Source organism: Eubalaena glacialis, chromosome 7 (assembly GCF_028564815.1).
Source record: "Eubalaena glacialis isolate mEubGla1 chromosome 7, mEubGla1.1.hap2.+ XY, whole genome shotgun sequence".
Taxonomy (NCBI): Eukaryota; Metazoa; Chordata; class Mammalia; order Artiodactyla; family Balaenidae; genus Eubalaena; species Eubalaena glacialis.
Genome location: NC_083722.1, coordinates 76,296,305 through 76,323,949, shown reverse-complemented (window position 1 = coordinate 76,323,949; position 27,645 = coordinate 76,296,305). Strand labels below are relative to the sequence as shown.

Sequence of the window (27,645 nt, the reverse complement as noted above, 5' to 3'; positions counted from 1 at the left end):
CTTCTGGCGATGTGGTGGACACGCGGTCAAAGCCCGACGGCGATGACTCATACCCAGAACAGGCCTCCTGGAGCGCAGCCCACCCCCGCAGTACCTGCTCTCGCTCTGCCTGCGGCCGGGACGCCTGCAGGGGGCGCCCGAGTCTCTCGGGGGAGTTGCGACCCCGCACAAAGACCCGAGGCTCCTGAGAACCCGGGGCCTTGGGGCCCAAGGTGGGGAAGGACGTGGGAGTCCCCGCCCCCCCAGCGAGTCGGGGAATCGCCGCCTCTGGCCACCCAGCCACACTACTCCCCGCCGGCCACGCTGACGTCACCGCCCCGCCTCCCCGCCTCGCTCCGCCGTTCCCGCCCCGCCCCCTTTCCCGGCTGGCGCCGCGGTGAGGCTCCTCGCCCTCGGCTTCTGCCTGTCGCCCCAAGATGGCGGACACAATGAACCGGTGCCGCGCCGGTTGGCCCTGAGGCGACCGTGAGGAGGACCGGTCTGCGAGACCCCATAGTCCCGGCAGAAGAGTGTTGCACAAGCAGGAGGAGGAAGAGGAGGAGGCGGCCCGACTGTCGGCCGCTCTCCAGCCCGCCGCCGGCGCGGCGCCGCGCCCGCCCCGCCCGGTTCGGCCCCTCGGCAGCCCGCCCGTTCGCCGGGCTCCGCCCCGGCTCTGCGCCGCCGCCGCCTCCAGCAGCCGCCGCCATGAAGCTGACCGACAGCGTGCTGCGGAGCTTCCGCGTCGCTAAGGTGTTCCGCGAGAACTCGGACAAGATTAACTGCTTCGACTTCAGCCCGAACGGCGAGACGGTCATCTCGAGCAGCGACGACGACTCCATCGTGCTCTATGACTGCCAGGAGGGCAAGTGAGTGCACCGGTGGCCTTGGGCCCGGGTCTGAGTCCCTCCCGCCCTCCCCGTCGTGGCCCTGCGCTCCCCCCGCGGCCCGCCCTCTAACCCGGTCTGGTCCGCGGCCTGTATTGCACACGCTCCTGCCAGGGCCGCGTCCCCTCCGAAGCCGTCCGGGAGACCTTTTTTTTTCTTTTAAAATAACGATAGCAGTAATAGTAATCATATTTTTGTTTTGTCTGTCTTCGGTCTCCTTACAGAGAGCCTTAGCATCTCTGGCCAAACCACACCTTGACCTTGACCTTTAAACGCAGGGTCCGCCCACCGCTGCCCCAGCTGGTAGCTTTTCCGCTACTCTGACTCCGTCGAAGGTGCCAGTCGGCTGTGGCCCCCGCGCAGAACCGCAGAGGCTGCTCTGCCGCTTCGTTCAACAGCGGCAGCTGGCTCTCTCTGCCCTCTGCTCGGTGACCTCGATTCAGCCCTGGCACTTCACCCGTCCCCTGCCCCTCAGCTTCCCGCCGCCTTTCTGCCGGAAGGCCGCGTGGGTTGCACTTGTTAGCTGTCAGGATTTATTTCTTGCCTCTTTGGGCCCCCTGACTTTTCCTTTCTGGTCCAAATCATTCTCTTGCTCCCTCAGTCCCGATGCCCACGTTTATAGTTAACTTTTTACCTGCATCCGAAACTTTTCCTTTTTGCCAGACACACCTGGCTGTCGCATCCCAACCTGAATGTGAACCTCCTAGTAGAACAAAGAAAGCATCGTCTAACAATTTCGTGTTTCTTCTTATACTTTTTTTTTTAATTACACTTTATGGTCCGCTTGGACTTATCATAATTCCGAGTCTGATCATGACATTTCTAGGTTGTCCCAAGTCCTCTGGAGACCCACCACACCTGTATCTCTGCAAAATCTTAAAAGCACAGCTTTTTGCCTTTTTCCCTGGGGACCTGTCAGCTTCCCCTCACCCCCGCCCCAGACTTGCTTTCTCCAAATCCTTGCTAAATTGTGATCTCCTTTTTGAATCCTTGGGTTTTTCTTTACCTTCTCTAGCTGTTCCTTTTGTCTGTTTTGTTTAAACCACTGTCTTCTATAAGCTTTCTTTTGGAACTTGTCTCTTCATTTGTGAATTTGGTTATCTAAAGTAATGCTGTATTGGTCTGAGCTATATTGTTCTGCCCAATTTTTTCCCATTTGGGCTGTGGAAAAAGTATTATGTAACTGGCTCTGGATCTGCTTGCGGTATGTGGAAGAGTGGCCTATAGTGGTGGTCCTGAGGGAAGAGAGAATTGTTAGCTGGACTGATGCTGAGAGATGTGAGTCACTGTTATTCATTTCATAGATGGGTTTTCGTCCAGGTCCGGCCACTTGCATTAGCCTGTAATAGAGAGTAACGTATGAAGCTAGGGTGGAGATTGGGGTTTTGGGGTCCTGGAGCTAGAAGTAAATTGAAGCTGACTTGCTTGAAATGTTTAGTGCTTGTGCACAGATTAGAACCTCTCCCTGGATGAATTTGAGGATGGAGATGTATATCCTCATTCAAAGAAAATGAAGGTTGTAGCAGCATTTCTTCACAGTATGTCTCCAAATACTGCATAATTTCCACAGTTGGTAGGAATGACATTGACTTGAAGGCTGTCTTGTTAAAAGTAAAATGTTAATTTTATAACATAATGCAGTTTTTTCATTCATGTAGCATTTTTACATAATTACAAACTTGCAGAAAAGTTACAGCATTGTTTCAAAGAACTCCCAGGATCCAATAATTGGTTACATTTTGCTCTGTTTGCTTTGTCATTTTCTGTAGCTACACACATATATATATATGTACACACACACATATATATATATATATTTTTTTTTCTTTCCCTGAACCATTAGAGAGTAATTTGGAGGTATCAAGCCCCTTTATCTTAAACACTTCAGCATGAATTTCCTAAGCACAAGGACGTTTTCTTAGGTAACCAGAGAACAGTTATCCAAATAAAGGAATTTAACATTGATACAATAGTATACAGCACGCTCTTTAAAAGATTCATATGGATTAATTGTGACCTTGTTTCATTGTGATCTGTAGTCAGAGAGCGACCTGGTAGGAGACCTGGGTTCTAGTTTGGCCTTGTGACCAGGTATGTGACATTGGTCAGATCACTTCTCTGGCCTCTAGGAGTCCGTGATCCTAAGTGGTAATGTGAAGAAAAAATTTGCCACTAGTGTAGGTCAAACCAACATTGGAAGAAAAATAACATTTTCTTGGAAGGCACAGTATCTTTATTACATGGTACTAATGTTGGGAGTTTGAAAATGGCTAAAACAAGATTCTTTATGTTTAATATTTTCCATGTGTACTGTTCACTTAAACTTTCTTTATAGTAGAGTTCATCCATTGAGTGATTTTTAAAAATTTTTTTAATTTTAATTTTTTGGCTGCACTACATAGCATGTTGGATCTTAGTTCCCCAACCAGGGATCGAACCTGCGATCCCTGCATTGGAAGCACAGAGTCTTAACCACTGGGCCTCCAGGGAAGTCCCGAGTGTTTTTGTTTTTGTTTTTTTTAATTTGAAAGTATACAAAGGATATTATCTGTGGTAAGTGATGCGAATTATTCAGAGAGAAGGATTTAATATTATTTATTCGTACCTGATCACCAGAATCATAGTTTGTGCAGAGACGCTTACCACAATATTCGTGAAAGAATGTTATGCATAAGCTCTGTAAGATCCTGTGAAATGGATGCATTAGGATCTTGCTTTCAAACTAGGAAATGATATGAGGTAAAAGATTTGTGTTATTAAGAACAAAATCTCAGGTTAATATTATGGATATATTTGGATATGGATATATTTGAGACAAATAGGCCATATATAAGTGAAACTGAAAATTTTCCTTTAACATTGGTTCTTCAGGCTCTGTCTTCATTATTGTAGGGTAAATACTGAGATAAGTAAGCTTCTGTTTCCATTGGTAGGAGCAAAGTCAACTATCTTTTGAGAGCAAGCACACATTCACACGCATGTTCACTCACTCACTGGTTACCACACAGTAACTACATGGCAGAACCCAGGGTGGTGGACTTGACAAGGTAGCATTTGAGCTGCTCTTTTTGTTTATCTGATCTTTCAGTAAAGGTAAAAATGTGGAAAATTCAGTGCATTTGGAGTGAGAAGTCTTGTTTGTAAATAAGTTTAATGTAGGGAAACCCTTGACGTCACAGAAATTGAAAGTGCAAATGATTAAAGTTCCCTGAGTCATCTGATTATTTAGCATCTAGGTTTCAAGAGGCTTTTACATTGAGAGGGTGAACTTCATTTTCATAAATTAAATTCTTGAAAAACATTAATATAGGATTTATGAGATTCTATACCTAAATGTAGAATATTATGAAGTTTTTGGTTAAATATTTTGCTGAGATCAGTTTCAGCTTGATCTTCAAGGTGCTATAGAAGAAGATAACATTTAAGGAACTTCAACAAATGGACTGATAACTTCTAGCTTAGAAATATGTGATTTTACATTTAAGTAAAGAGAAAAGAATCAATGACTAGTTTTGTTAGGGAGAGTGAGGTTTGTCTTGTAAAAGGCTCAGTAAGTGCTTTGGACCTGTAAGATAGAGAGGATGGAAATATTAGGTTATATTAGGAAAGGCAGTTTTGCATCTGGTTTCAGTTTTGATAAATCATTTCTTCTTAAAGAAAGAGCTTCTTTCCAAGTGAATGGCTTAAGTTCTGGCCTCATTGGTCTGGCGTATTCCCATTTTCCTCTTTCTTATAAGTTATGACTTGTTTTGTGTGTCTTTCTTCCCAAATAGATGTACTTCTTCTCAAAGCTTACTTTTGAACATTGTAGTAAAGGCTGATTTGAGCCCTCAGATTTACTTCCACTTCCTAACTTTGGCATTTGGTATTCAGAGGTGAAAGGCTGTTGCACTTGATTGATTCTGTTTGTTTCCATCCTTTTGGAAGAAATTCTGTTTCTTTTCAGTGTTAGAGCTTACCAAGAATCTTCACCCTTCCCACATCATTGAAGTGCTTCTCTTTATATGAAGATCCTAGATTTTGGTGATGGAGGATTTTGATGGTTTTCTTTCTCTGTCCATTTCCTCGTCAGACCAAAGAGAACCCTGTACAGTAAGAAATATGGCGTGGACCTCATCAGATACACTCACGCAGCAAACACAGTCGTTTACAGCTCTAACAAAATAGACGGTAAGCAAGCCTTCTTTTTAGGAAGTTATGGTCATGGTTTCCTTTGTTAAATCATTCACGGAATCTTTGTACTTCTGTTTGGTTATAGTTACTTTAAATTCTCCTATGATGTTAGCTGTGCTAACATTGTTATGACTGAAGGGATGCTGGAAGCAAGCAAGCCATTAGTACTTTTGAAGGACTTGAAACTGAGTATGAAAGGTCTCCAGTTTAGAGTGGAGAGTGGAAATAGGAAGCCACGAATTGTATTTACGGTTTGAACTTCTTGAAACTTGAATACTTTTAGAAGAAATAAAAGGAAAGCATACTTGACAGCAAGTGGTAAACAATGCTACCTTCCCATTCAAAAATATATAGATTTGAGAAAAGTTTTACAGATGCTTGAGTTATGGTGGTTTAGCAGACCTTAGAAGAGTTTTTGGTGTGTGCCCAACCATTTATGGTCTGTGTCACAAAGGACAGTATACTGACCTTAGTTATCTTTGATTCCAGGGACACCTTTTGATTTGAATTTTATCCCTTTTTCCTTTCATTTATTTATCTTATTTTTTTTGGCCACACTGCACACATGTGAGATCTTAGTTCCCCAACCAGGGATCAAACCCTCGGCCCCTGCATTGGCAGCACGGAGTCTTAGCCACTGGACCACCAGGGAAGTCTCTCCCTTTTTCCTTTTAAATAAAGTTAATGTCTTTGAAGAATAAAGACTTATTTTTAGAAATTAAACTTGTGAATTTCTTTCTCTAATAAAGGATCTCTGCCTTTACCTGCTTTTCCCCTGGGATAAGTCATTCTCAGTTGACAGATTGTCTTGGAATTGAGCTATAACTTTCATGTTAGGACTCTTTTTTTTTTTTTTTTTTAACTTATCTCACTGATTTATTGATTGTTTCATTTTTAGCAGTACGATTTTTCTAATGTCATTCAACAAAGATTGCTTAGACCGCTATTTTGGTTATGCCTATCTCAGAGCAGATGGGTAGGAGTCTTTTCTTTTTTTTTTTTTTAAATGAGACTTTTCTGCCTGTACTTGATTTTTAGTAAGTATATCGTTTATACTTTTCATGCCTCTATTTCAGAAGTGGTTTTCTAAGTAAGCAGTGCAATTGATGCTTTTGGACGAGAATATAAAACAGGATCTTGAGGAAATATATCTCTGTGATCATCTGAATGAATGGTATATTTCTTCTATTGGGGTATATTTCTTCTGTTGGGGTGTTTTTCTGGGTGTTTAAATGAGGATTCTCCAAATATGGTGCAAGATGAGGCAAATGTGTGGCACTTGCAGCTTTGCTGCCAGGCCTCTGCTGTGAGGATGTTGCTTTTCCTGTCTCGAGTGCATCCATCCTGAAGAGTTCCTCCAACGCTCCGTATCATTTTGCCTGATTCCAGGCTGAGGTAGTAGTTTGTACAGTTTGAGGGTCTATGATACCACCCGGTACAGGAGATAACTGTACAGGCCACTGCCTTGCCAGGAACAGCGCGCCAGCTACCGAGTGGGGCGGAGAGGATGGCGACGCCCTGCTCATCTCTGGGAAAACCAGGTAATGGGGAGGAAGTCTTTTTCTGCTTAGGGCAGGTGAGTAGTTCCTAGCAGTAGAACAACCAGGAATACTTCATAGTTGTCATTCGAGAACTTTGAAGATGTTTTCAAGGAAAACCATGTTTAGTTTTGGAACATACAAAGAGTGCCTTTTTCCCTCTCCCAGGTTAAATGCCCTTTTATTAGTACCCCTGTGAACCACTGGGATGACTTGGTGCTTTCAGCCTCTTTGTTCCTGTGTTGTGTTTGGCTCCAGAATGTTCTTTCTATGCTTTCCTTTCTGTATTTTGGCCCCATTTCCTATTACCTTTTTCTCAACAATTGTTTCTTATTCCTAGTCTTTTCAGGGGCATAGTACTTTCCAGTTCTGTTCTTTATGGCACTTCATTCCCTTCCCACCACCATCATTTTTTGTTTTACTTTTTCAGAAGGAATCATTTGGTTTTTAAGAGTATTTGTCTTATTTTCCCCAAGCACAAATCTCTGTGATTATTTCTTTCTTGGAAATTGTCAAATTCTCACTGCTATGACGTGGTATAGTTCATGATTTTGATTTTTAAATGTCTTGCGATCTTTTTAACCTAAATTTTCTCATTTCTTCTTTTGGCCACTTTATAATTCACTTTTCTGCATAAGGGACCATTGGATAGTTGGTTAATTAGAAAAGAAGTAGTAGAACATTACTTCTCTTTCCATTTTATTTAGTTTTAATGTAAATTGTGCATCCAGTTTACATTCAGATGAGGTGAGGGTTGGGTTGACATGCTATTGGAGAACGCTGGACAAAAGTATCTTATGCCAGAATCCAGCCTGATCCTCAGCTCAGCATGGCTGTTTAATTCTTTGAGTCTGTTTCCTCAGTAGCCATATGTTTTTCTTTAAGGTTTGCCATTCTGTGGGCATTAAAACTGTTGTGTTTTTTTTTGGGGGGGGCGCATATTTGCAGGACAAGTTTCATTGTAACTATGCAGAAGCCAAAGATTGGCAGCAATAGTGATTTTAAACATTGCTTTATAACGCTGTCAACTTGAGAACTCTGCTTTTGAATTACGTGAAATCTCTAGTCCCGTGAAAAGGAGTTATTCACTATTATTTATTCATACCTTGCTTGGGTTATGGAAAACAATGAATTCTTTGACCTTGTGTTTTCAAGATGAAAATGCAAAGTAAATTCCTTTAAAAATAGTAGGATATCATCATGTCTTATTTATTTTCTTACAGATACTATCCGTTACCTGTCCTTGCATGACAACAAATACATCAGATACTTTCCTGGACATAGCAAAAGGTAAGACGCAAGTGTTACAGAAGTAGATAGTTCTTTTATCCCTGAGGTTATCCAGAGAATGAAAGAGTGGAGAGATTTTATTAGTGAACTGAAGCTAGTTTCTCACCGCTGTTTGGCATACCTCTTAATCTTCTCTTGTTAACCTTCCCTAAACAGTCAACTCATGATTAATCGAGGTTGTAGAGGCCAGTGGTAGGACTTCATAGATAAACCGAAACCTCAGTTAAAACATTAATAGGAAGAATGTGGATTAAAGATATTCAGTGGAAACCTATGTAGTAAAAATAACATTTGGCATTTAGGGGTCCCAAATATCAGACATCCCTTAATGAAAGTACATTTACATGTTTGAGGCCTTCCAGTATAGGTGGCCCCCATTTCAGCATGCCCCTGCTCTACATAAATGTGTTCCACATGAAGAGCTTAATGAGGATGTAAAAAAAAATTAATAAAATTGTTGGTTTCCCTGGTGGCGCAGTGGTTAAGAATCCGCCTGCCGATTCAGGGGATACGGGTTCGAGCCCTGGTCCAGGAAGATCCCACATGCCGTGGAGCAGCTAAGCCCGTGTGCCACAACCACTGAGCCTGCACTCTAGCCCGCGAGTCACAACTAAGCCTGTGTGACACAACTACTGAAGCCCACGTGCCTAGAGCCCATGCTCCGCAAAACAGAAGCCACCGCAGTGAGAAGTCCGCACACCGCAACAAAGAGTAGTTCCCGCTCACCGCAGCTAAAGAAAGCCCGCGTGCAGCAACAAAGACCCAACGCAGCCAAAAATAAATAAATAAATAAATTTATCAAAAAATAATAATTGTCCTTTCATACTTTTTGAAAGTCAAGAAACTTGTTTCCTTATTTTTTTTTTAAGGTATATATTTATTTAATTTTTGTTTTTGGCTGCGTTGGGTCTTTGTTGCTGCACGTGAGCTTTCTCTAGTTGCGGCGCTCAGGGGCTACTCTTCCTTGCGGTGCGCAGGTTTCTCACTGCGGTGGCTTCTCTTGTTGCGGAGCACGGGGTCTAGGCACATGGGCTTCAGTAGTTGCGGTGCGTGGGCTCTAGGGCATGAGGGCTTCAGTATTTGTGGCGTGCGAGCTCAGTAGTTGTGGCTTGCGGGCTCTAGAGTGCAGGCTCAGTAGTTGTGGCGCATGGTCTTAGTTGCTCCGTGGTATGTGGGATCTTCTCAGACCAGGGATCGAACCTGTGTCCCCTGCATTGGCAGGCAGATTCTTAACCACTGAGCCACCAGGGAAGTCCCCCTTATTCTGTTCTGTAATGCAGGTTGCTTCTCTCTGTCTCTTATCTCAATTCCCCTGGTATTTTTCCTCCAATTTTTCAAGTTTGGGCTGAATGTTAAACACATTTTCCCTTGGATGATATATTAATCATTGGTGCTTCCCTTTGCAAATGTACAGTAACCCTGTATAGCTTGGAGTGGTTCAGAGCCCTGACAGGAGGTAGACCGAGAGCACTGTTTTCAGCTGCACTTCTGATTCGGCAAGGGCATTTCTGTGTTGCTGAAGATAAGAGGTGGCAGCTGTTGGTTACTGTGTAGTTCAAAGAATGGCTTGTGACAAGTAGATGTTTTTGCTTGTTTATAGTCAAATTAATGTCCACAAATATACTGTCTGTAATTAAGAGTTGATTGCAGTTGTTTGAAATTCTTTCCAGTCTTCCCAGTTGCCCAATCTCTTGACCTCCTGACCTCCTGATTCTTAATAGATGACTTTGTCCCTCCTTTTTTGAGAAAATCAAGGCCATCCAAAATGAGTTCTTTTCAACTCCTATCTCTTTCACCTAAACTCCTCTCTTCCTTAGAACACTTTCCCTGAGAAAGAAGTAGCCTTTTCTTCTTTGAGAAAACCACCCCCTCAGTTTTTACTTCCGTCTCCTTACTGGACTTTGCTGCCCACAAACTTAGTCGGTCTTCTAAATTTATTTATTTTTATTTATTTTATTTTTGGCTGCATTGCGTCTTCGTTGCTGCACGTGGGCTTTCTCTAGTTGTGGTGAGCGGGAGCTACTCTTCACTGTGGTGCGCAGGCTTCTTATTGCGATGGCTTCTCTTGTGGAGCACGGGCTCTAGGCACGCGGGCTTCAGTAGTTGTGGCACTCAGGCTCAGTAGTTGTGGCTCACGGGCTCTAGAGTGCAGGCTCAGTAGTTGGCGGCGCACGGGCTTAGTTGCTCCGTGGCATGTGGGATCTTGCCCGGGCCGGGGCTTGAACCCAGCAGGCAGATTCTTAACCACTGTGCCACCAGGGAAGCCCTACTCACCAGGGGAGCCCTACTCGGTCTTCTTTATCTTCCTTATCTTAAATTTATTTCTTGAGCATGTCACCCACTTTTTTTTTTTAATTTTTATTTATTTATTTATTTATTTATGGCTGTGTTGGGTCTTCGTTTCTGTGTGAGGGCTTTCTCTAGTTATGGCGAGCGGGGGCCACTCTTCATCGCGGTGCGTGGGCCTCTCACTGTCGCGGCCTCTCTTGTTGCGGAGCACAGGCTCCAGACGCGCAGGCTCAGTAGTTGTGGCTCACGGGCCTAGTTGCTCTGCGGCATGTGGGATCTTCCCAGACCAGGGCTCGAACCCGTGTCCCCTGCATTGGCAGGCAGATTCTCAACCACTGCGCCACCAGGGAAGCCCTCACCCACTTCTTTTCACCGTCAAACATAAAAGAATAATCTGCATATTCCCTTCTCCACCTCCTCATACTCATTCACTGTTTAACTCACTCATCCAAGCCAAGCTGTTTACTCCCCTTTCCCTGGTGCCTCCAGGTAAAATCCACTGCCTGGGGCTTTTTTTGGTGCTTAACCTCTCAGTAAAACTTTTTTTTTCCTTTGGCTTCTCATCTTGGTTCTGTTTTTGCTATTTTTTGCCTCTCTTTCTCTTTTTGACTCTAAACAAGGTTCTACCCTAGCTTTTTTCTCCTCCTCTTGTTATTTGGGCCATCACTGATTTCATTCACCTCAGATAGCTTCCCAAATCAGTATTTTCAGCCCATGATTTCCAGACTCAACTTCTACCTACAGGTCCAATACTCCATCCATCATTAAATTCCTTGGGCCAGCTCCTCTGTCTGCCTCATGTTTCTTCACCTCTGTCCCTTCCAATTCTCCCGACTCAAAGGCTCTGTTACCTGTTCACTACTTTTTCCCTGCCTTCACATCCAGTGAGTTGTTAAATCCCGTTGATTCTACTTAGGTTTAACCTCGTGTGTCATTCTGCTCCATACTCCTTTACTTCTGTCCTAGCTCAGGTAAATTATTGTCAACTCCTAATCTCCCCATCCCTCAGCATCCTGCTTCTGCACCCTGTTTTTACAGTTCTGACCACAGCCTCCCTCGAGAAACCTTGGAGTCAGATTCTTTTCCCTCTGCCTGACCCATTTTCTCAGTGTTATCTCCCACCACTCCAGTTGAAGTGAACTCTGGGTGCTTCCTGAACTGCCTCATGCCTTCCTATCTGGCAACTTCCAGAAAGGCCACTCCCATTGAAACCCTGTTCACCACAGGTGCTGCTTCTTGCTGAAATCCTTCTCTGACCCTCTCTTGGAGTCGTCTGGACTAGACAGTTAAGCTTCCTTAGAGTTGAAGTCTTGTTCCTCCTTGTATTCCCTCTACCTCTCATCGTAGAGCCTTGTGCCAAGATAGACTTCCTCTGAGCTTTTGACCTGAATACTGTGATGTAAAATTACATGTTCATATGCATTCTGCTCACTCCGTTTTATTACCACCTCAGCATTCCCAGGAAATTTTGGCTTATAGTATCTTTTAAATTTTTAAGTTGATGATCTAGTGCAAATGTTAATTTAGTTATATTGGAAGAATTTTTTTTTTTTTTGGTCAAAAACTTTATTTTTCAGAAAAAAAAGTACATTTTTCCATTTTTTACTCATGGCATACATTTTAATTCTTTCTAGTGGAAGCAAAACTTTCTGAACCCCTTTCAGAGTCATCCACAATTTGAACTTCCTCTATTTCTACATTTAAAAAACCCATTCACAAATGAACTGTGCAATTTGATCTACTTTTTGTACTCCAGTTTTTTTTTTGTCAAAATGAAACAGTACAACACCAACATTTCCTCTGTAATCTTCACCTGTGACACCAGCTCCTATGTCTGTGAAGCGTTTTTTAGCCAAGGCAGAATGTGGAACTACTCTTCCATAACACCCAGAAGGAAGAGCCATCTGAGTGTCCATTTTCACAAGGGCTTCCTCTATAGGTGGTACTACAGACTCATAGGCACTGTACAGGTCATAGCCCACGACCTCAAGGATCCCTCTGGTTAGGGCCGTGGCATGCTCCAAGAGGCAAGTAAAGTGGAGTCACATGCCATCCTTCTCCACAGGCTGGGCCCAAATGCTAGGGAGATGATGGGTATCTTCAATGCAGAGCATGGCAGAGCAAGAACGTGAGCAGAGGGGACAAGAGAGCTCAGGATGAGGCCTTGGAAGAAGTATTTTTCAGTGAGTGACTGGTGTAACCATAAGAGGGGACCCATATCAGAAATACAGCGTAGGCTATTAGCATAGGGCTGTGGCTCTCTAAGTGTGGGGCCCAGACCACCAGTCTCAACATCACTGAGGAGCTTGTTAGAAACACAGATTCTCAGACCTCACCCCAGACCTACTGGATTAGAAATTCTGGCAGTGGATCCCAGCAATCTGTTTTAACCCACCCTCCAGGTGATGCTGGTGTCACTCAGGTTTCAGTATAGTCCACAAACCTCTAGTTAAGGAATCATGCTTTTTTTTTCTTTTAATTGAGATATAGTTCAGTACCATAAATTCACCCTTTTAAAGTGTACAATTCAGTGGTTTTTAGTATATTCACAGAGTTGGGCAACCATCACCACTATCTAATTCCAGAACATATTCATCACCCCAAATAGAAACCCTGTACCCATTTAACACTCCCCATTTCCCCTCTTCCCAGCCCCTGGCAACCACTAATCTACTTTCTGTCTCTGTAACTTTGTCTATTCTGGATATTTTTTATAAATGGAACCAGATCATATGTGGCCTTTTGTGTCTGACTTCTTTCACTTCATACATGTTGTAATATGAATCAGTACTTCATTTCTTTCTTTTTTATTTATTTATTTTTGGCTGCGTTGGGTCTTCGTTGCTGCGCGCGGGCTTTCTCTAGTTGTGAGTGAGGGCTACTCTTCGTTGTGGTGCACAGGTTTCGCATTGCGGTGGCTTCTCGTTGCGGAGCACGGGCTCTAGGCTCGCGGGTTCAGTAGTTGTGGCTCGCGGGCTCTAGAGCGCAGGCTCAGTAGTTGTGGCGCACGGGCTCAGTTGCTCTGCGGCATGTGGGATCTTCCCAGAGCAGGGCTCGAACCCGTGTCCGCTGCATTGGCAGGCGGATTCTTAACCACTGCGCCACTAGGGAAGCCCCAGTACTTCATTTCTTTTTATTGCCAAATAATATTCTTGTATGACAATAACACGTTTTGTTTATCCATTCATTAGGTGATGGACATTTGGGTTGTTTCCACTTTTTAGCAATTATGAATAATGCTGTTGTGAACATACATGTACGGGGGATTTTTTGGACATATGTTTTCATTTTTCTTGGGTATATACCTAAGAGTGGAATGTTTGGATCATATAGTAACTCTAACTTTTTGAGGAAGTGTAAAACTTTTTCAAAGCAACTGTACCATTTTACATTCCTACCAGCGGTGTATGAGGGTTCCAGTTTCTCCACGTCCTCACCAACACTTGTTATCTCTCTTTTTGATTATAGCTTTGCTAGTGGGTATGAAGTGGTATCTCATTATGATTTGATTTGCATTGGAATCATATATTTTTATGCTGTAGCTTTAAGTTGCTTTTTTGATTATACTAATTGCCTTTGATTGTTCCAGATTGCTTGCGTATGTGTGTTTCTTAAAATGGAGTTTTTAGGAGAACACATATATATAGGTAGGCAGGTAAAGTGGTTTAGAGTTCATATCCAATTTTTGTTAATATTTCGCTTCAACTCCTATTTATCTTGATGCATTGCAGGGTGGTGGCCTTGTCCATGTCACCTGTGGATGACACTTTCATTTCTGGGTCTCTTGATAAGACCATTCGGCTCTGGGATCTCCGGTCTCCTAACTGCCAGGTAATGTTACCTCACAGTTACACTTTAAGCGTTTTCAACTCTCCCTCTCAAGGAAGGGGGGAAAGCAGTGATTCTTTTCTGGGATCCCAGAGTCTTTAAATTTTGGAGAAGATCTTTTACTGGTAGGTAGCTGGTAATTAAGCTAATACCTTAATCCAGTGCATACTTATGATGATCTGTGGCTTAGTGCTTTAAAAGCAGTTTTCCTGGAGCCTTTGAGCTATAGATTTTAGACTCCAGGGATTTGTTTTTATTTGAATTCAGTATCTATAAAATTATACGGTTAGGGTTGATCTGAAATCAATTGCATGGAGACCTGGTTTTTTTTAACTTCATTTTAGTTAGTCTTGTGTTTGCTTTTGGTAGGATCCTGGGTTCATTAACTTTTTTAAAATTTCTTTTTTCTCAGGGTCTCATGCATTTACAGGGCAAGCCAGTTTGTTCTTTTGATCCAGAAGGATTAATTTTTGCTGCAGGTGTCAATTCTGAAATGGTCAAACTTTATGATCTTCGCTCTTTTGATAAGGTAAATTTTTGAATCTTTGAACCGTCTTGATATTATGGAAGTTTTGAAGGGTGAGATGGACATTTAAGAGCCTTTTTCTACAGTAGAGGAGGTATGTGGTAGATATTAGAAAGTGTCAGAGCAGTACTTCATCTTCTGCTTTCCCTAGTCAAAAAGGAATCTAAAGGGATAGAATGAGATTTGGCTCTGGCAGAAGGAATTATTGATGTGCCTTGGGCCTAGGGCTGCTGTCTGTCTTTTGCAGGGGCCATTTGCGACATTTAAGATGCAGTATGATCGGACTTGTGAGTGGACAGGACTTAAATTCAGCAATGATGGCAAACTCATCCTCATCTCCACCAATGGCAGCTTCATCCGTCTGATCGATGCATTCAAGGGAGTGGTGATGCATACGTTTGGGGTGAGCTGACAACTTTGAACCATGTTTTTTTTTCCATACTCTACCTTTTTTCCATGCTCATCCCTTCTGAGAATTGTGTCAGCTAGTTGGTGGAGACCGGCAGTTGTCCTTGGTTCACTCGTCGAGGCATGGACTTGCATTTTCTTCCTGCACGTGGCATTATTTCTTTTGGATTCTGAGACATTCACTTCTCACCCAGTGACTCACGTTTGGTGTTTAGATAATATAATAAATTCCTGACCATAAACATTTTCTTGCCCCCTTGAATATGGAGTTGGGGATAAGGGGGTGAATTGTAAGGGGTGGTAGCCGAGTTTGAAACCTTGGTAGCACTGTGCATGAGGAAGAAAGGGTTTCACAGAAGGGAAGGTGATGTATGTACTACAACATGGATGAACCTTGAAAACATTATGCTAAGTGAAATAAGCCAGACACAAAAGGACAACTGTTGTATGAGTCCACTTATATTAGTTTCCTAGAATAGAGATAGATAGTAGAACAGAGATTGCCAGGGAGCAGGGGAAGAGGGAAATGGGGAGTTACTATTAAAGATTATGAAGTTTCTGTTTGGAATGATGAAGAGGTTTTGGAGACAGATGATGGTAATGGTTGCATAGCATTTTAAGTATACTTAGTGCCACTGAACTGTACACTTAAAAATACTTAAAATAGTAAATTGCTGTCTATATTTTACAGTAAAAATTTTTTTTAAATCAAAAAAAAAGAAGAAGATGTATGTGCTGGGGTCAGTGTTTGTAGGCCATTATTTTTTGTTAATGGCACTGTAATGAGAATTGTTCTGCTTGTTTTAGGGTTATGCCAACAGCAAAGCCGTCACACTGGAGGCCTCGTTTACTCCAGACTCGCAGTTTATTATGATTGGTAAGCTTCCTTTATCCCCCGCCTTGGGTGTTACTTATCTGGTACTGTGCATTATGTTATTTCTGTTAGTTTTAACTAATTTAAGATATTATTTATTATCCTTTTGAGATAGAGTTTCTCAGATTTCTGTGTAGCATGTTATGTCAAAGGTATAGTGTCTTTAAACTGTACTGACTTTGCTTTCTTTTCTGGGAACGGGCGTTAATGTTGGTCTTCCCTGGACCATCATAGAGTTAAACTCTACAAGCACTGGTGTAACCCTTCATTCAGTCACCTTAGTGTAGATGTTCGTAGGGTGATCCTATTCAGCCCCCTTTTTACATGAGAAAACTGAAGTTAGAGGGGAAGTGACTTGCCTAGGAGCAAATAACTAGGGTCTAGATCAGTTCCCAAAGTGTCTTTTCTTTACTGCCATTACTCCCTCTCCATTTCTGCTGGTGGCTGGGTCCTGAAGCTTGGCCTCTCTCCAGATGTCAATCCATGTCTCTTTGCCACTTGTCTTTGTATTGTGCCTTGAGCTGTTGTTATATCCCTTGATCATTCTCTTCAGGTTCAGAGGATGGCAAGATCCATGTCTGGAATGGAGAGAGTGGTATAAAAGTAGCTGTGTTGGATGGCAAACACACAGGCCCCATTACCTGTTTGCAGTTCAACCCCAAGTTCATGACCTTTGCCAGTGCTTGTTCCAACATGGTATGTGAACAACGGGAGATGTCCTCCATCTAGGGGCCCTTTCCAGTTGGGGTGGTGGGTCCTTCAATGAGCACAGTGAGCTGTGTTCTAAATAGGTACAATTACAAGCACCCAAGTTCATGTTTCTCAGCTGGTGGCTTCCCTATTTCACCACTATTATCTGATCTTTGGTTGGGCTGCTCTTTCACTTTCGCTCTTCTTTCCATGATCTGGGATAGCCTCTGAGCTCCCAGGAGATCTTAGGCCAGTTTTTGCTCTGGCTCCTGGTTTTATGCCCAAACTACCTGGGGCTATGCCTCACAGCTTTTTGGCTTCTTAAAATACTTTGAACCAGCCTTTTGTGGCTGTAACCTTTCAGTTTTCCATTCCTCTCAGGTTATGCTGAGTTCATCAGAAATTCTTACAGTTGATCACAACTCACCACTTAGAGTTTTCTCCAGGCCCCTGTCTCTTCCTAGACAACACTAGCAGAACAAAGCATCAGTGAGTCTCAGCCTCCAGTTTCCTCTTGGCATCTCCTAAACCTACCTGGGTATTCGGGTATGAGGCGTTTCATTACTAGCCTACCCAGAACACATTGCTCCATTTCTTTTTTTTTTTTTTTTTTAAACAAAGGAAACAGTGTCAGAATAAAATGCAGCAAAACCATCCAATCCAGTCCCTCACATTTTTTACAGCTCATGAATGAGAGGGTCTGTCTGAGGTCACCTGGTAGATTAGCTGTGAGGCCAAACACCCACCTCCCAGACAGCACTTCTTCTTTTCTTTACCACTGGACCACTATGTTGGAAGTTAGACAATGTTTACTTTCACATAGATAGGGGAGTGTTTGTCCACAGATTGCCAGAGTCAATTGGTCAGGAGGGAAGGCCACCAGCCGTAACTCCTCCAACTTTGGGGTTGGGTGCCTTGATGGTGGGGGAGGGGTAAGAAAAACCCTCAGAAATGAGGAGACGGGCTTGGCTTTTTAAAGTTGACTTATGTTCTCCTTCCATCCAGGCCTTCTGGTTGCCCACCATTGATGACTGACCTGCATAGTGCTTGGCTGTTTTCTGTACAGCGAGGGTGGCCAGTAGGAAAAAACTCAGAGGGAACTAAGATAATAGTGAGATTGGATCATTTGACTGGGCTGGAGAGCATCCTTCCACTTGGCCTTCCCAAGGATGTGCTGTACATTTGCTCAAAAGAAAAAAATTACTTTGCCAAGCTTCTTCAAAAGGACTCTTGGTGCGGCAGATTCAATCGGGACTCAGATTTTCCAGCTGTCACTGCACCGAGCTCCTCCAGAGGAGTGACCAGACTCGTCACTAGGGTATAGTGGGGCCCTCAAGACACCTTCAGTTTTGAATGTATTTGCTGCTGAGGAGTCAGTGAAGTTGTTAATTCTGCACATCCCTTCGCCCACCCCCATAAATGCGTGGGAAGCCACAGTTCTGGTTTTGAGATGCTAGGGCAGCTCCGTGCCCCTTGCCCTCACCCTGCATGTTTGTTACTGGTTCTCCCTGTGTCATTGTGGCATTATCCACAACCATCATGTTACTTATGTGCCAAATATTTACAGAAATAAGTCTCCATATATCTTAGGGTCAGAAAGGGACAGATACAGAAGGACCTTGCTTGCCAGGAAGCCTTGCAAGTTAGTCATGTGAGGGTGGATGATCTGGGTGTGCCTCAGGCTCTGGGTGAGGGAGGAGGGGTAGCAGATGAGTTCCTAGGGCTGGGAGGTTTAGCAGCAGCTTGGTGTGGTGCCCTGTCATCAAAACAAACACACAGTCCTTCTGGGTGCCTGCCAAGTTTGGTTGTATACAGAAGCAAGGTGGGCGTCTATTTTTGTACATGAGATACATCACGCTTTTCTGTGGGCCAGTATTGTGGAGTGAGTCTGAGTTGTTTACACTGATGCCTTCCCTGCCCACCACAAGTTGTGTACATAGTCTCCAGATGATACCACCCCTTGCCCAGCTCCCAACCAGGAGCTGGCTCTAGGCTTGTGTTATATGTTATATTTAGCCTTTTTATATATGACTTGGGATTTCTGTTGTTTGTATTTTAGCACAGTGTGTGTACACCTTCATTTAAATATATCGTATGTTTGCATACATATATACATATATGTATGTATGCATATATACATATGTATGTGTGTATGTGTGTATATATATATATATGTGTGTGTGTATATATATATATATATATATATTTTAAAAGTATCTGAAGGAGATAGAGTCCTCTGCCCCAGGAGAAAGACTGCATTCTTGCTAATAGTGTTTGCCACAAGTGTTAGTCTTCCCTATTACCTTTTTCCCTTTGGGAGACTGAACAAAAGCAAAGCTTTTGAGTGTTTGCTGTCCCCATGGCAGCTAAGTGAGGGTCTTGGAATGACTCCCTTTTGTTTCTCAAGCCGCACTTTGGGGCCTTCTCTGCAGTATTAGCCCCCTTTTTGCCCAGTGATGCTCTGTCTGCGCCTGTATATGTGTGACAGTCACTTTTGCATGCCTTTTGTGTCTGGCTCCCAGCATTTGGGGACAGGATGCTGGAACCAGAGCATTTTCAGCTTGTCTGAGGCTTCTTTGCCAATTATAGGTCACTCCTGTTTACCTGGTATGTCTGCTTTCTTAACTTCTTTTCCTTGCCTTTTCCTGGGAGAGGGAGGATTCCTGATCGGGGTTGAGGTGAGCTGCAGGTAGCTCATTGCCTTTTCCCCTGCATGGCCTTCTTAGAGCAGGACAAGTGGCATATTATTTCACTAAGTTCCCAAACATCTAAGCAAGTAACACATTCCCTGCAGATCCAGAAACAGGCTCAACAAGGTTATGTTTGACTTGCCCAAGAGTACCTAGCTGCTAGTGGGGAAAGCAAGCCATTACTGCCTCTGTTCAGCAGCAGGAATAGGCTGTGAATTGCTAGCAATTACTGTTTTGTTTTGCTTTTTTAGCAATTACTTTTTGGCTTGTTCCTTAACCTTAAAAGCAAGGGGCATACGTCTTTCCCAGACATAGGCTGGAATCTGCAGCTTCTGAGGTGCCACACACCGTATAACTCTGCATTCTCAGAGTGGAGGGACTTTTAGAAACCAAGTGATCTGAGCTGTTACTGCCCACCCCTGGCTTTCCAGGGTAGAAAATTCATGGTAGGAATAACTGTTCAGAGAAAGTACTTGGAACTATAGGTTAATAAGAAAGCCTGCATAATTAACATATCTGTACCCAGAGCAGCCACCACGCATGACTTGTCTATCAGCAGGAAAATGATTTGTATTGAGTTCCTGTGTGTCCAAAGCTGAGGCACCATGTCCTTTGAAAATATGCACTGCACTGCTTCTATTTATGGGGACCTGTGGCTGCAGAGCTGGCTCCTGAGTTGGGAAGGACAGGGAAAGATGCAGCTGGAAGTGACCGAAGATGATGTGGTAGTGGGAAAAGGCAGAATTAAGGGAGAGAAGGAGTCTGTGGGTCAGAGAGGCTGAGGAGCACCAGGGCTGCAAGGACACCCTCAGTAGGAGCCAGAGGTGCTTAAGCTCTCCTGGGGGTGGGGGGCGCACCACGCTCTCAGGAGTCAGGGCCAAAGCCTCTGATTTATATGTGACAGTGACATTGCACTGCTCAACCACCAGCCAGTGGGGTATTTTTTTTTTTTTTAAGAAAACTGTTGCAATCATAATTAATGCTTATTAAGAAAAATCTGGGAATTTTTAAAAGAATCAGTTTGCCACCCAAGTGTTACCACTGCTAATCTTTTGGTGTTTAGTGTTCCTCTAGACATTTCTGTGCATAGATTTTTGGTGTGTTTACATAGTTGTTATTCTACTGTATATACAATTTTATGTCCTTTTTGTACTTAACATATAAACGTTTTTTCCATGTTATCTGTCTTAAACAGAATTTTATGGCTGCAGCCTCTTCCATTGAGTTTTCATAGCATTGTTTGCCTGGTTCCTAGAGTTGGAGGGAGGGGGTGGGTTGTCTCCTGTTAGTCCTCCTGGCTTACACTGGGACTCAGTGTAATGCTGTGTGGAAGGGTTGTTGGGCTCCCTGGGACTGCCCCTGGTGACTAAGGCCTGTGGGCTGGTGGGAGGAACCTCTAGATCCAGCTCTCAATGCATAGCAGCCTGGGTCTCCTCAACTCCAGGTTCTAATAAGCAGCCATAGGGCCGGAAATGAGTGACCAGGAAAAGGCCGGCCTGAGCCAACCTTGAGATCCTCAAAGACTGCATCTGGCATGTACCTCAGGCTGCCTTTCATCTCCCACTGTTACCTCAACCCTTGATCAGATTGGCAGCCTCTAGCTGGAATAAGGTTCATCCTCCTAGGCCCTGGTTTGTGGGGGGCAAGGATAGTGGGGTGTCTTTTGAGGCTCCTGCACCAGTTCTGGCAGAAGGCCTGGCCACTTGCTTGTAAACCCATTGCCTGGCTGGTGAGTTGGTAACTCACTAGTAGCTCAGCATCCTCAGCTGTAACACCTTGGGCCTGCCACTTTGCGCATGGTCATTAGAGGTTGGCCAAGGACTCTGGAGGGCAGCAGAGGGAGCGTCCCGGCTTGTGAGTGGTAGGCCATGCATAGGCTCTCAACACGACTGCTCAAGCAGGAAGAGTCCCCCCTCACGGCCTGGTGGGAGGGCTACTGCAGCGTTTGGCTCTGCTGAGAGACATGAACATGTAAGTCAGTGGCTGCCCCCGCAGCAGTCACTCCTGTCAGTTTGGCTTGTTCGCAGTTGAGAGACCCACTCTTGCCCACTCCCTGGGCTTCAGCCTAGTGGTGTGAGGAGCAAGACCAGGCAGTGGGCCGGGTCAGAAGCAAAGCAAAGCAGACTTGGGGCAAGCAGGCTCAGTAGTTGATGTGGGTGATTGGTTGGCAGGCACAGGATACTGCCTACGCTTTGCTGGGCGGGGGGAAAGAAGGTGAGTGGTGGGGGTGGGGACTGCTGAGGAAAGAGGAAGTAAAACTGCAGGCTGGTAGGGCACACTCTTGTTCTTGCCAGCTGCCTAATTAGAGTCCTGGAGAGGCTGCCCAGAGCTGCTGGGGCCAACCACATTTTCTCAGGACCCAGCTGCAGACAGATGTAGGCCCAGAAGTGCTGGGCTATGGAATATGACTAGGTAAAAAATGAGTAGTTTCGTAGTTTTTCCTATCTCTTCCCTAGAGAACATGCAGGAAGTAGAGTCTAAAATGAGTTAATGGGCAGGAAAGGAGGTCTGAGAGCCCATTGTGTTAAACAAGTTTAACCATCAGTTTTGTGGCCTACTGGCCCTTGTCCTTTCTGGCTGCAGTTTAGGGCTGTGAGTTGCCTGGTAAGAATTAATCTCAGTTGTAGACTAAAGTTGGAGTAGATCAGGGAAGAGTTAGGAAAGGCTGAGGTCATGAAATTCAACAAATAATTCAACAAACACTTACTGAGCATTTGAGCCTTGGCAAGTGCTGGATGATAAAAACAGTCTTGTGAGGAACATGAAGAACTAAGCTACTCATCAAACAGCAAGCTCTGGAGCCCCAACTGACTTGTTGTCTCCAGTCGGTAAATCTAGCCTTATTATAAATTTACCATAAACTTTATACTAAAATCACTATCATTTGCCTTAAAAAAACAAGGCATCCCTTCTGATACCTCAAGCCCAGAGCCCACAGATGGTGGTGGAGACCTCCTTTCTGTTCCCTGGGCAGCAGTTCTCTCAATGGGGCTCACCCCAAGCTGCGAACTGGGGAGGCCACAGAGAAAACACAGTGCTGACTATAGGCAAACTGGTAAGGTGGAGCTAAGGCTAAGAGTGATTTTTTTAGAAGGGAACAAGAAAAAGCAAAAGGTATACTGTAATGTCAAGCTATACAGCAAGTCACGATTCACAAGGGTTCTTCTGCATACAAACATTTAATAGGAAGGTGATGGGGAACAACAAAACGGTGTTGTTGAGGCATCAGCCTAGGGCAGGGCTGGAGCCAGAGAAGAGCAATCAGGAGACTGGGCTAGAGGCAGCAGCAGTAATGGGGCATTCACTAAGCCAACTCTGGGGCTCCTTCTTGCCCCTTAGTTCTCCCCCAACTTTAGCCCCTGGGCCTGTGCCTCTCCTCCAGCACGGAGGGGAGCAGGGTAGGACCTGAACTGGTCTCTCTCCAAGGGCTGCTTCAAGATGGCTGTTTAGCAGATATGAGGCTTCCCATAAGGCACTCTGCATGGGCTTTGGGGGTTGTTGAATAGATAATCTGACATTCATGCATTAGAGACCTGGATCCAAACACAGGCTGTCTGCCCTTCCTGGCATCCTTGGCCAATGCCCTTAGTCCAGCTGTCCCCATCTGGGAATAATATAGTGGGCTGTTAAGGATCCTATCTGAGGAGGCTTACATGGATTCCTAAGTTGCAAAGTGACTCTGCCAGACATTATTGACATTGGCGCTCTTTCCCTGCCTGCCAAAGGGGGACCTGGGGAGCTGGACTCCCTGCATTCTTCCAGTTCTGACTGCCTTGTAGAAATGCTCCCCTTGAAATGGGTTGGGGTCAGGGCTGGGTCTGGGGGTGGGGCAGGCAGACCTGCTGTTGACCATGGTGGACGCTCACACTGCACCTGGCCCGTAAGTGGTTCTGGGATGCGATGTTTGAATCCTCAGTGGCTACTGCGCCCTTGGCCCTGGTTGTGCAAGGGAATCACGAACACAGAGACGTCGTCGTAGGACACCTGCCCTTCCTGTGTGGGACTGTCGTCCTTTCCCTGTGTGCTGTGTATCAGCATTTGGGCCAGCTCCGAGAACCTGTGGGGACCATCCTGCAGATGTACTTCGGGGCCAGAGCAAAGAGGCAAGGCCAGCCCTCAGGGAGAACTTGCACAGTGCTGGACACTGAGGACCCAAGCAATGCAGTCTGACTGTGGGGCCAAGCAAGCCACAAGCCTGGGAAGGCCACAGGTTGGACCATGGGTGTCTGGACCCAGAAATTTTTGGGACCCACAGTCACCCCCAGGAAGCTTGAGATAGCTCTAGTCCTGGCCAACTGTTCTTAGCCGGACTCATCTGCAGTGTTGTCTTCTCAACCATAACTACTTCTTGGTGTTTCTGCTGGCACCAACTCAGGCCCAGGCAGATCCCCAGCAGCTATAGTACCTGTGTGGGTCCTCTCGGTTGCCAGGGAGGAAGCTCCGCACCAGCCGTGCCACCTGCTCATTGGACAGGACATCCCAGAGCCCATCAGTCGCCATGACAACTATATCCTCTTCCTGTGGCTCCAGCTGGTCCATATCCAGCACAGTCACCTGCAAGTTAAGCCTAAGGTTTCCTCACTGGCTCCCTTCCCAGCTCCTGCCAACCTTGCGTAGTCTGCCTTTCTGGGCAGATAGAAGCTGGTGTAGGCTATTGCCCCCTCACCTGTGGGACAGAGAGCAAGAAGGGCTTGAGCTGAATATTTGTGTCCAGGACTTTGAGCTGATGGTCTCCTAGGCCCCGGGAGACGGCCAGTGTTCCCAGTAACCGAGCCTGGAGACAAGGGAGGTGTGAGGTGACAGCAAACAGCCCCAGCAAATGTACAAGTAAAGCACACAGAGGTGGACTGTGGCCCTGGGCGCCTGGGCTGAGGGAGAAACATCCTCTGACCTCGGAGCAGTCCCTAGGACCCCAGCCAAAGCTCCCCACAAGGGACAAAGGAGCTCCCACCTCTACAGGGGGCAATTTAAGAGAGATTCTTGGAGGCGCCATTCACTGACCTGCCTACCCTGTCCATGAATCAGTGGGTACTTGAGATCCGACTGCTCCACGCACTTGTAGCTCCTACCAGGAGCAAACCCAGCATCAACCCAGGCCCTACTTACCACCTCACCACCCCCAACACAGGGCCCACCCTGCCCAGGTAGAAAGGGACTGCCCCAGGCCACACAGCTGAGCCTGGACCCCAGGGCTCTCCCCACTGTGTCCCCCAACCCCACCTCGCTCACCAGCCGCTCATGTGGTGATCCCTGAACAAAACCTTCTGCCCCAAGTCATCCCCCTTCAGTCGCCGAGGGAACTCCAGTCTGGTGAACTCACCAGCCAGAAGCTCAGGGTAGAGAAAGGCCTGGAATAGGGAGGCCATGCTCAGATCAGGCTCCCTCTGGTGGCCCAGGAGTTGGGGCTCCACAGCCTCCCTCTGCCAAGGGCACCTACCAGCTGCTGGATCCGCTGCCGCTCAGTCTCCGGGGTGAACTCAGAGCTCAGGGGCCGTACCTCATCCCTCCGCACCAAGATGGCCCTGGATGAGGTTTTAGAGGAGAGGGAGAAGTCGGGGGGGCAGCCTCCATCCTTACCCATAGCCTCCCTCCTGCCGGCCCCTTCTCCAACCACCAGGGGCCAGTTCTGCCCATGCCAATCCCTTGCTCAAAGGCCCCCATGACTGCCTAAGGCCTGCAGGGTAAAGCCTCAGCCATCTGGCCTGGCCCCTGAGGTCCCTGCCCTCCCTGGCATCTGCTGTCTGCCTTCACACTCGACACATGCCAAGTACACAATTCAGCCAATCTTCCCCAATTCTGTCTCTCGACTTCCAGCCCCCTTTCACTGTCCCCACTGCCTCTGCTGTCTGTCTGCCCACCCCACCCTGCCCACCCTCCGGGCTCACTCACCTGCTATCCCCAGCATTGGCCACATACAGCTTTCCTTGCAGGGTCACAGCCACCAGGGCTGTGCAGCCACCCACCTGTCCTGAGGCCTCCAGCTCTCGCCCGATCACCTCATCCTGGAGCAAACCAAGGCTACTTTAGCTGCTGCTTGTACTGCCAGCATACCACTGTCCCCAACCCTCACCCTACAGTTTACTTCCCCATCAGCAAGCATGGCAGTCCCAGCGCAAAGTCTAGCTATGACTCCAGGATCCCTGTGGTCAGGAGATCTAGACATATCCCTTTGGAGGTAGGGAAGTCCTATTCAAAACATTGAGGAAGGGAAACCAAGGACCAACAGGGTGTGCAAGAAGATGATACAGGTAAAAGCACCTAGCATATAGTAGGCGCTGGACAAATGGGTGGGGTTATGATAACTGTTTAGTAACAAACCAACCCAATCTTGTCCTCCCAATCCAAAGATCCAGGGTGATCACCATCATGTGCAGGGACACCCCACAACCCAGAGTCCCTCAGGTCCCTGAGGGTAAAACCTTCCCTCCTTTCCCAGCCAAAGGTCACACTCACACACTCCTGGAAGGCACTCTCCAGAGCCCCGACCACCAAGTCTTCTGCCCTAATGCCCTTTTCCTCCACAAACTGGGGGTCACTAGGGCGGATGCAGTGGCCGCTGAGGTGCATGGGGGGCTGAGTGGCCACCATGCCCTCTACCACGGCCTCCAGCTGCCGGCGTAGGCAGGAGTGCAGGGTGTTGGCAGCCAGGATAGCTGCAGCTGGACCACCGTGACCATCAAACAGTGCCCAGTAATGACCTGTCAGGAACTGCACAGGAAGGGCTTGGCGTCAGGCTCTGCCTGGCCTCCCCAGTTGTCCCCTGGCTGAATGTAGGGCACTAGGGCAAGAACCTCAGTCTACAGTCCTGGCCCCAATCTTGGCCCCAGCCTGTAAAAGGGCCTCAGGCCCAGTTGCACTCACCTCCTCTGGGCACAAGGTCAGCCATTCCTGGTCCTCTTCAACCCCAAACTCAAATCTCCGAATGCACAGCTTCCCACAGGCCGCCTGATCCTCATTGAATTCAGATTTCTCTGCATTGATGATCCTGAGGCCAGGAAGTGATCAGTGACCCTTTAGGGACACAGCTATGCTCCCATGGGCACAGAGAACAGATTTGGAACACAGAGAGGAGCCCTCCCTCTGGAGTAACAGCCCCCATGCTGTCCCTGACACACACCTGGACAAACAAATGCTGGAAATTTGCTAACTGTTCAGTAACCTCACAGCTAAAGCAAAACTCAGGGCCCAGCCCATCTGGAGCTTACCTGCTGACCTGGGCCGGGAGGTAAGGGCAAGTCGGCCTGCGGAGGTGTGGGGCTTCCTTGCCTATCCCCTGTCCCATCTCAGCCAGAATCCCTGTCCAATGCTGCACAGGCCATAACGCAGGGTGAGATGTGTGTGTGTATGTGTGTGAGGGATGGGGGGAGTCTCCAAAGCCCAGAACGCTGGAATTCTACCCAGTGTCCCTACCTCTTTTGAAAGCCCCAGGGGGGCAGGTCCTTCCCGACCTGAGGTGGAATAGGGGAGGTTGTCAAGAGTGCGGAAGTGCCGACAAGAGAGAGTTATCCATAAGGTTGGGGAGGCGGGATCCCTCACTCGGCTTGGCCTGTTTTCTCGGTCAGCACGGGACCCCAGGCAGGATCACAGGGTAGGGGTCGGGGCCTCAGGATTGAGAGTCGCAGGGAGCGGGGAGTGTCGGGGGCAGGGGGGCCGCTCGGGGCCGGGCACTCACTCGGCATAGCCTGCGTTCCAGGGCAGCGCGCGGCCCCGCACCGGGCTGCGCACTGGCCGGGCGTTCGGGCGGCACGAGGCGTCGGCGGTGCCGGGGCTGGAGCCCGAGCCGCGCAGGAAGCGGGGCCGCCGGTAGGGCACGGGGTTGGCGCGGGGCCGGGGCGGCCGCGGCGCGGGGAGCGGACCCCCCGGCAGGAAGCGGCGCCGGAACCAGTCGGCGGACATGGCGCAGCGGCCCGGGGCTGCCCGCGGGGCGCCGGGCAGGAGGCTGGGCCGACGGCACCGCCCGTCCGACCCGGGAGGAGGAAGCGGGCCGGGGCGGGGCGGGGCGGGGCCGGCTGGGCGGTGACGCCCCCAAACCCCAACCTCCCGCCGTCCCGGACTCTGTGGGCGGCCTGGGTGCCATCCGGCTCCTCAAGCCTCCTAATCAGCCAACGCTGTTATCAACCCCACTTTACAGGCACGAACACTGAGGCCTAGATAGACGAAGACGCAGGCCCGGCTCACACAGGAACCTGAGCAGGCTGACGTTCACCCACACGTAAGGGGCACGAGTCTTTGCGAGGGAAAAGTCCCTCCTCCCCACCCAGGGAGGCTGTAGGGGTCGATGAGGGCACACGTGGGCCTCCGGGCTGGATCAGTGTCCATGGCAGAGCCTCAGGCCTCTTCTTGCTGGGCCCGGACCTTACGCAAGGGCAAGATGGGAACAAGATGTCCTTGGAGGTGTCAGACTGACACATTGAGTAACAGTCTCAGAGCACAGTGTTCCCTCAGGAGACCTCCATGCCTCACCCACTCGGCCTGG

At 47.0% G+C, this 27,645-nt stretch overlaps 2 protein-coding genes and 1 pseudogene across 4 annotated transcripts; 1 reads left to right on the top strand and 2 right to left on the bottom strand.

Annotated features, from left to right (window-relative positions):
* Positions 1 to 385: 385 nt before the first annotated feature.
* Positions 386 to 20,329, top strand: WDR82 (WD repeat domain 82). The gene is made up of 9 exons (XM_061196930.1): positions 386 to 845; positions 4,936 to 5,033; positions 7,798 to 7,864; positions 13,885 to 13,984; positions 14,394 to 14,510; positions 14,755 to 14,910; positions 15,723 to 15,792; positions 16,343 to 16,485; positions 17,485 to 20,329. The coding sequence occupies exons 1-9, from the start codon at positions 685 to 687 to the stop codon at positions 17,512 to 17,514; spliced, it is 942 nt and encodes a 313-aa protein (XP_061052913.1). The 5' UTR covers positions 386 to 684; the 3' UTR covers positions 17,515 to 20,329.
* On the bottom strand, positions 11,774 to 12,702 carry LOC133094736 (deoxyuridine 5'-triphosphate nucleotidohydrolase, mitochondrial-like; annotated as a pseudogene).
* On the bottom strand, positions 15,515 to 27,148 carry PPM1M (protein phosphatase, Mg2+/Mn2+ dependent 1M). 3 transcript variants are annotated; one of them, XM_061196927.1, is made up of 10 exons: positions 26,842 to 27,148; positions 26,031 to 26,154; positions 25,623 to 25,877; positions 25,059 to 25,171; positions 24,607 to 24,691; positions 24,399 to 24,517; positions 24,171 to 24,234; positions 23,836 to 23,943; positions 23,575 to 23,723; positions 15,521 to 16,367 (listed from the first exon to the last, which is right to left on the bottom strand). In XM_061196927.1, exons 1-10 carry the CDS (start codon positions 27,063 to 27,065, stop codon positions 16,175 to 16,177), a joined length of 1,434 nt encoding a protein of 477 aa, XP_061052910.1. In that variant the 5' UTR covers positions 27,066 to 27,148; the 3' UTR covers positions 15,521 to 16,174. The 3 variants fall into 3 exon arrangements, with proteins under 3 accessions (XP_061052912.1, XP_061052910.1, XP_061052911.1); XM_061196928.1 differs by lacking the exon at positions 15,521 to 16,367 and adding an exon at positions 22,330 to 23,226 and having other exon boundaries at positions 26,842 to 27,146; XM_061196929.1 differs by lacking the exon at positions 23,836 to 23,943 and having other exon boundaries at positions 15,515 to 16,367.
* Between the last annotated feature and the right edge of the window lie 497 nt (positions 27,149 to 27,645).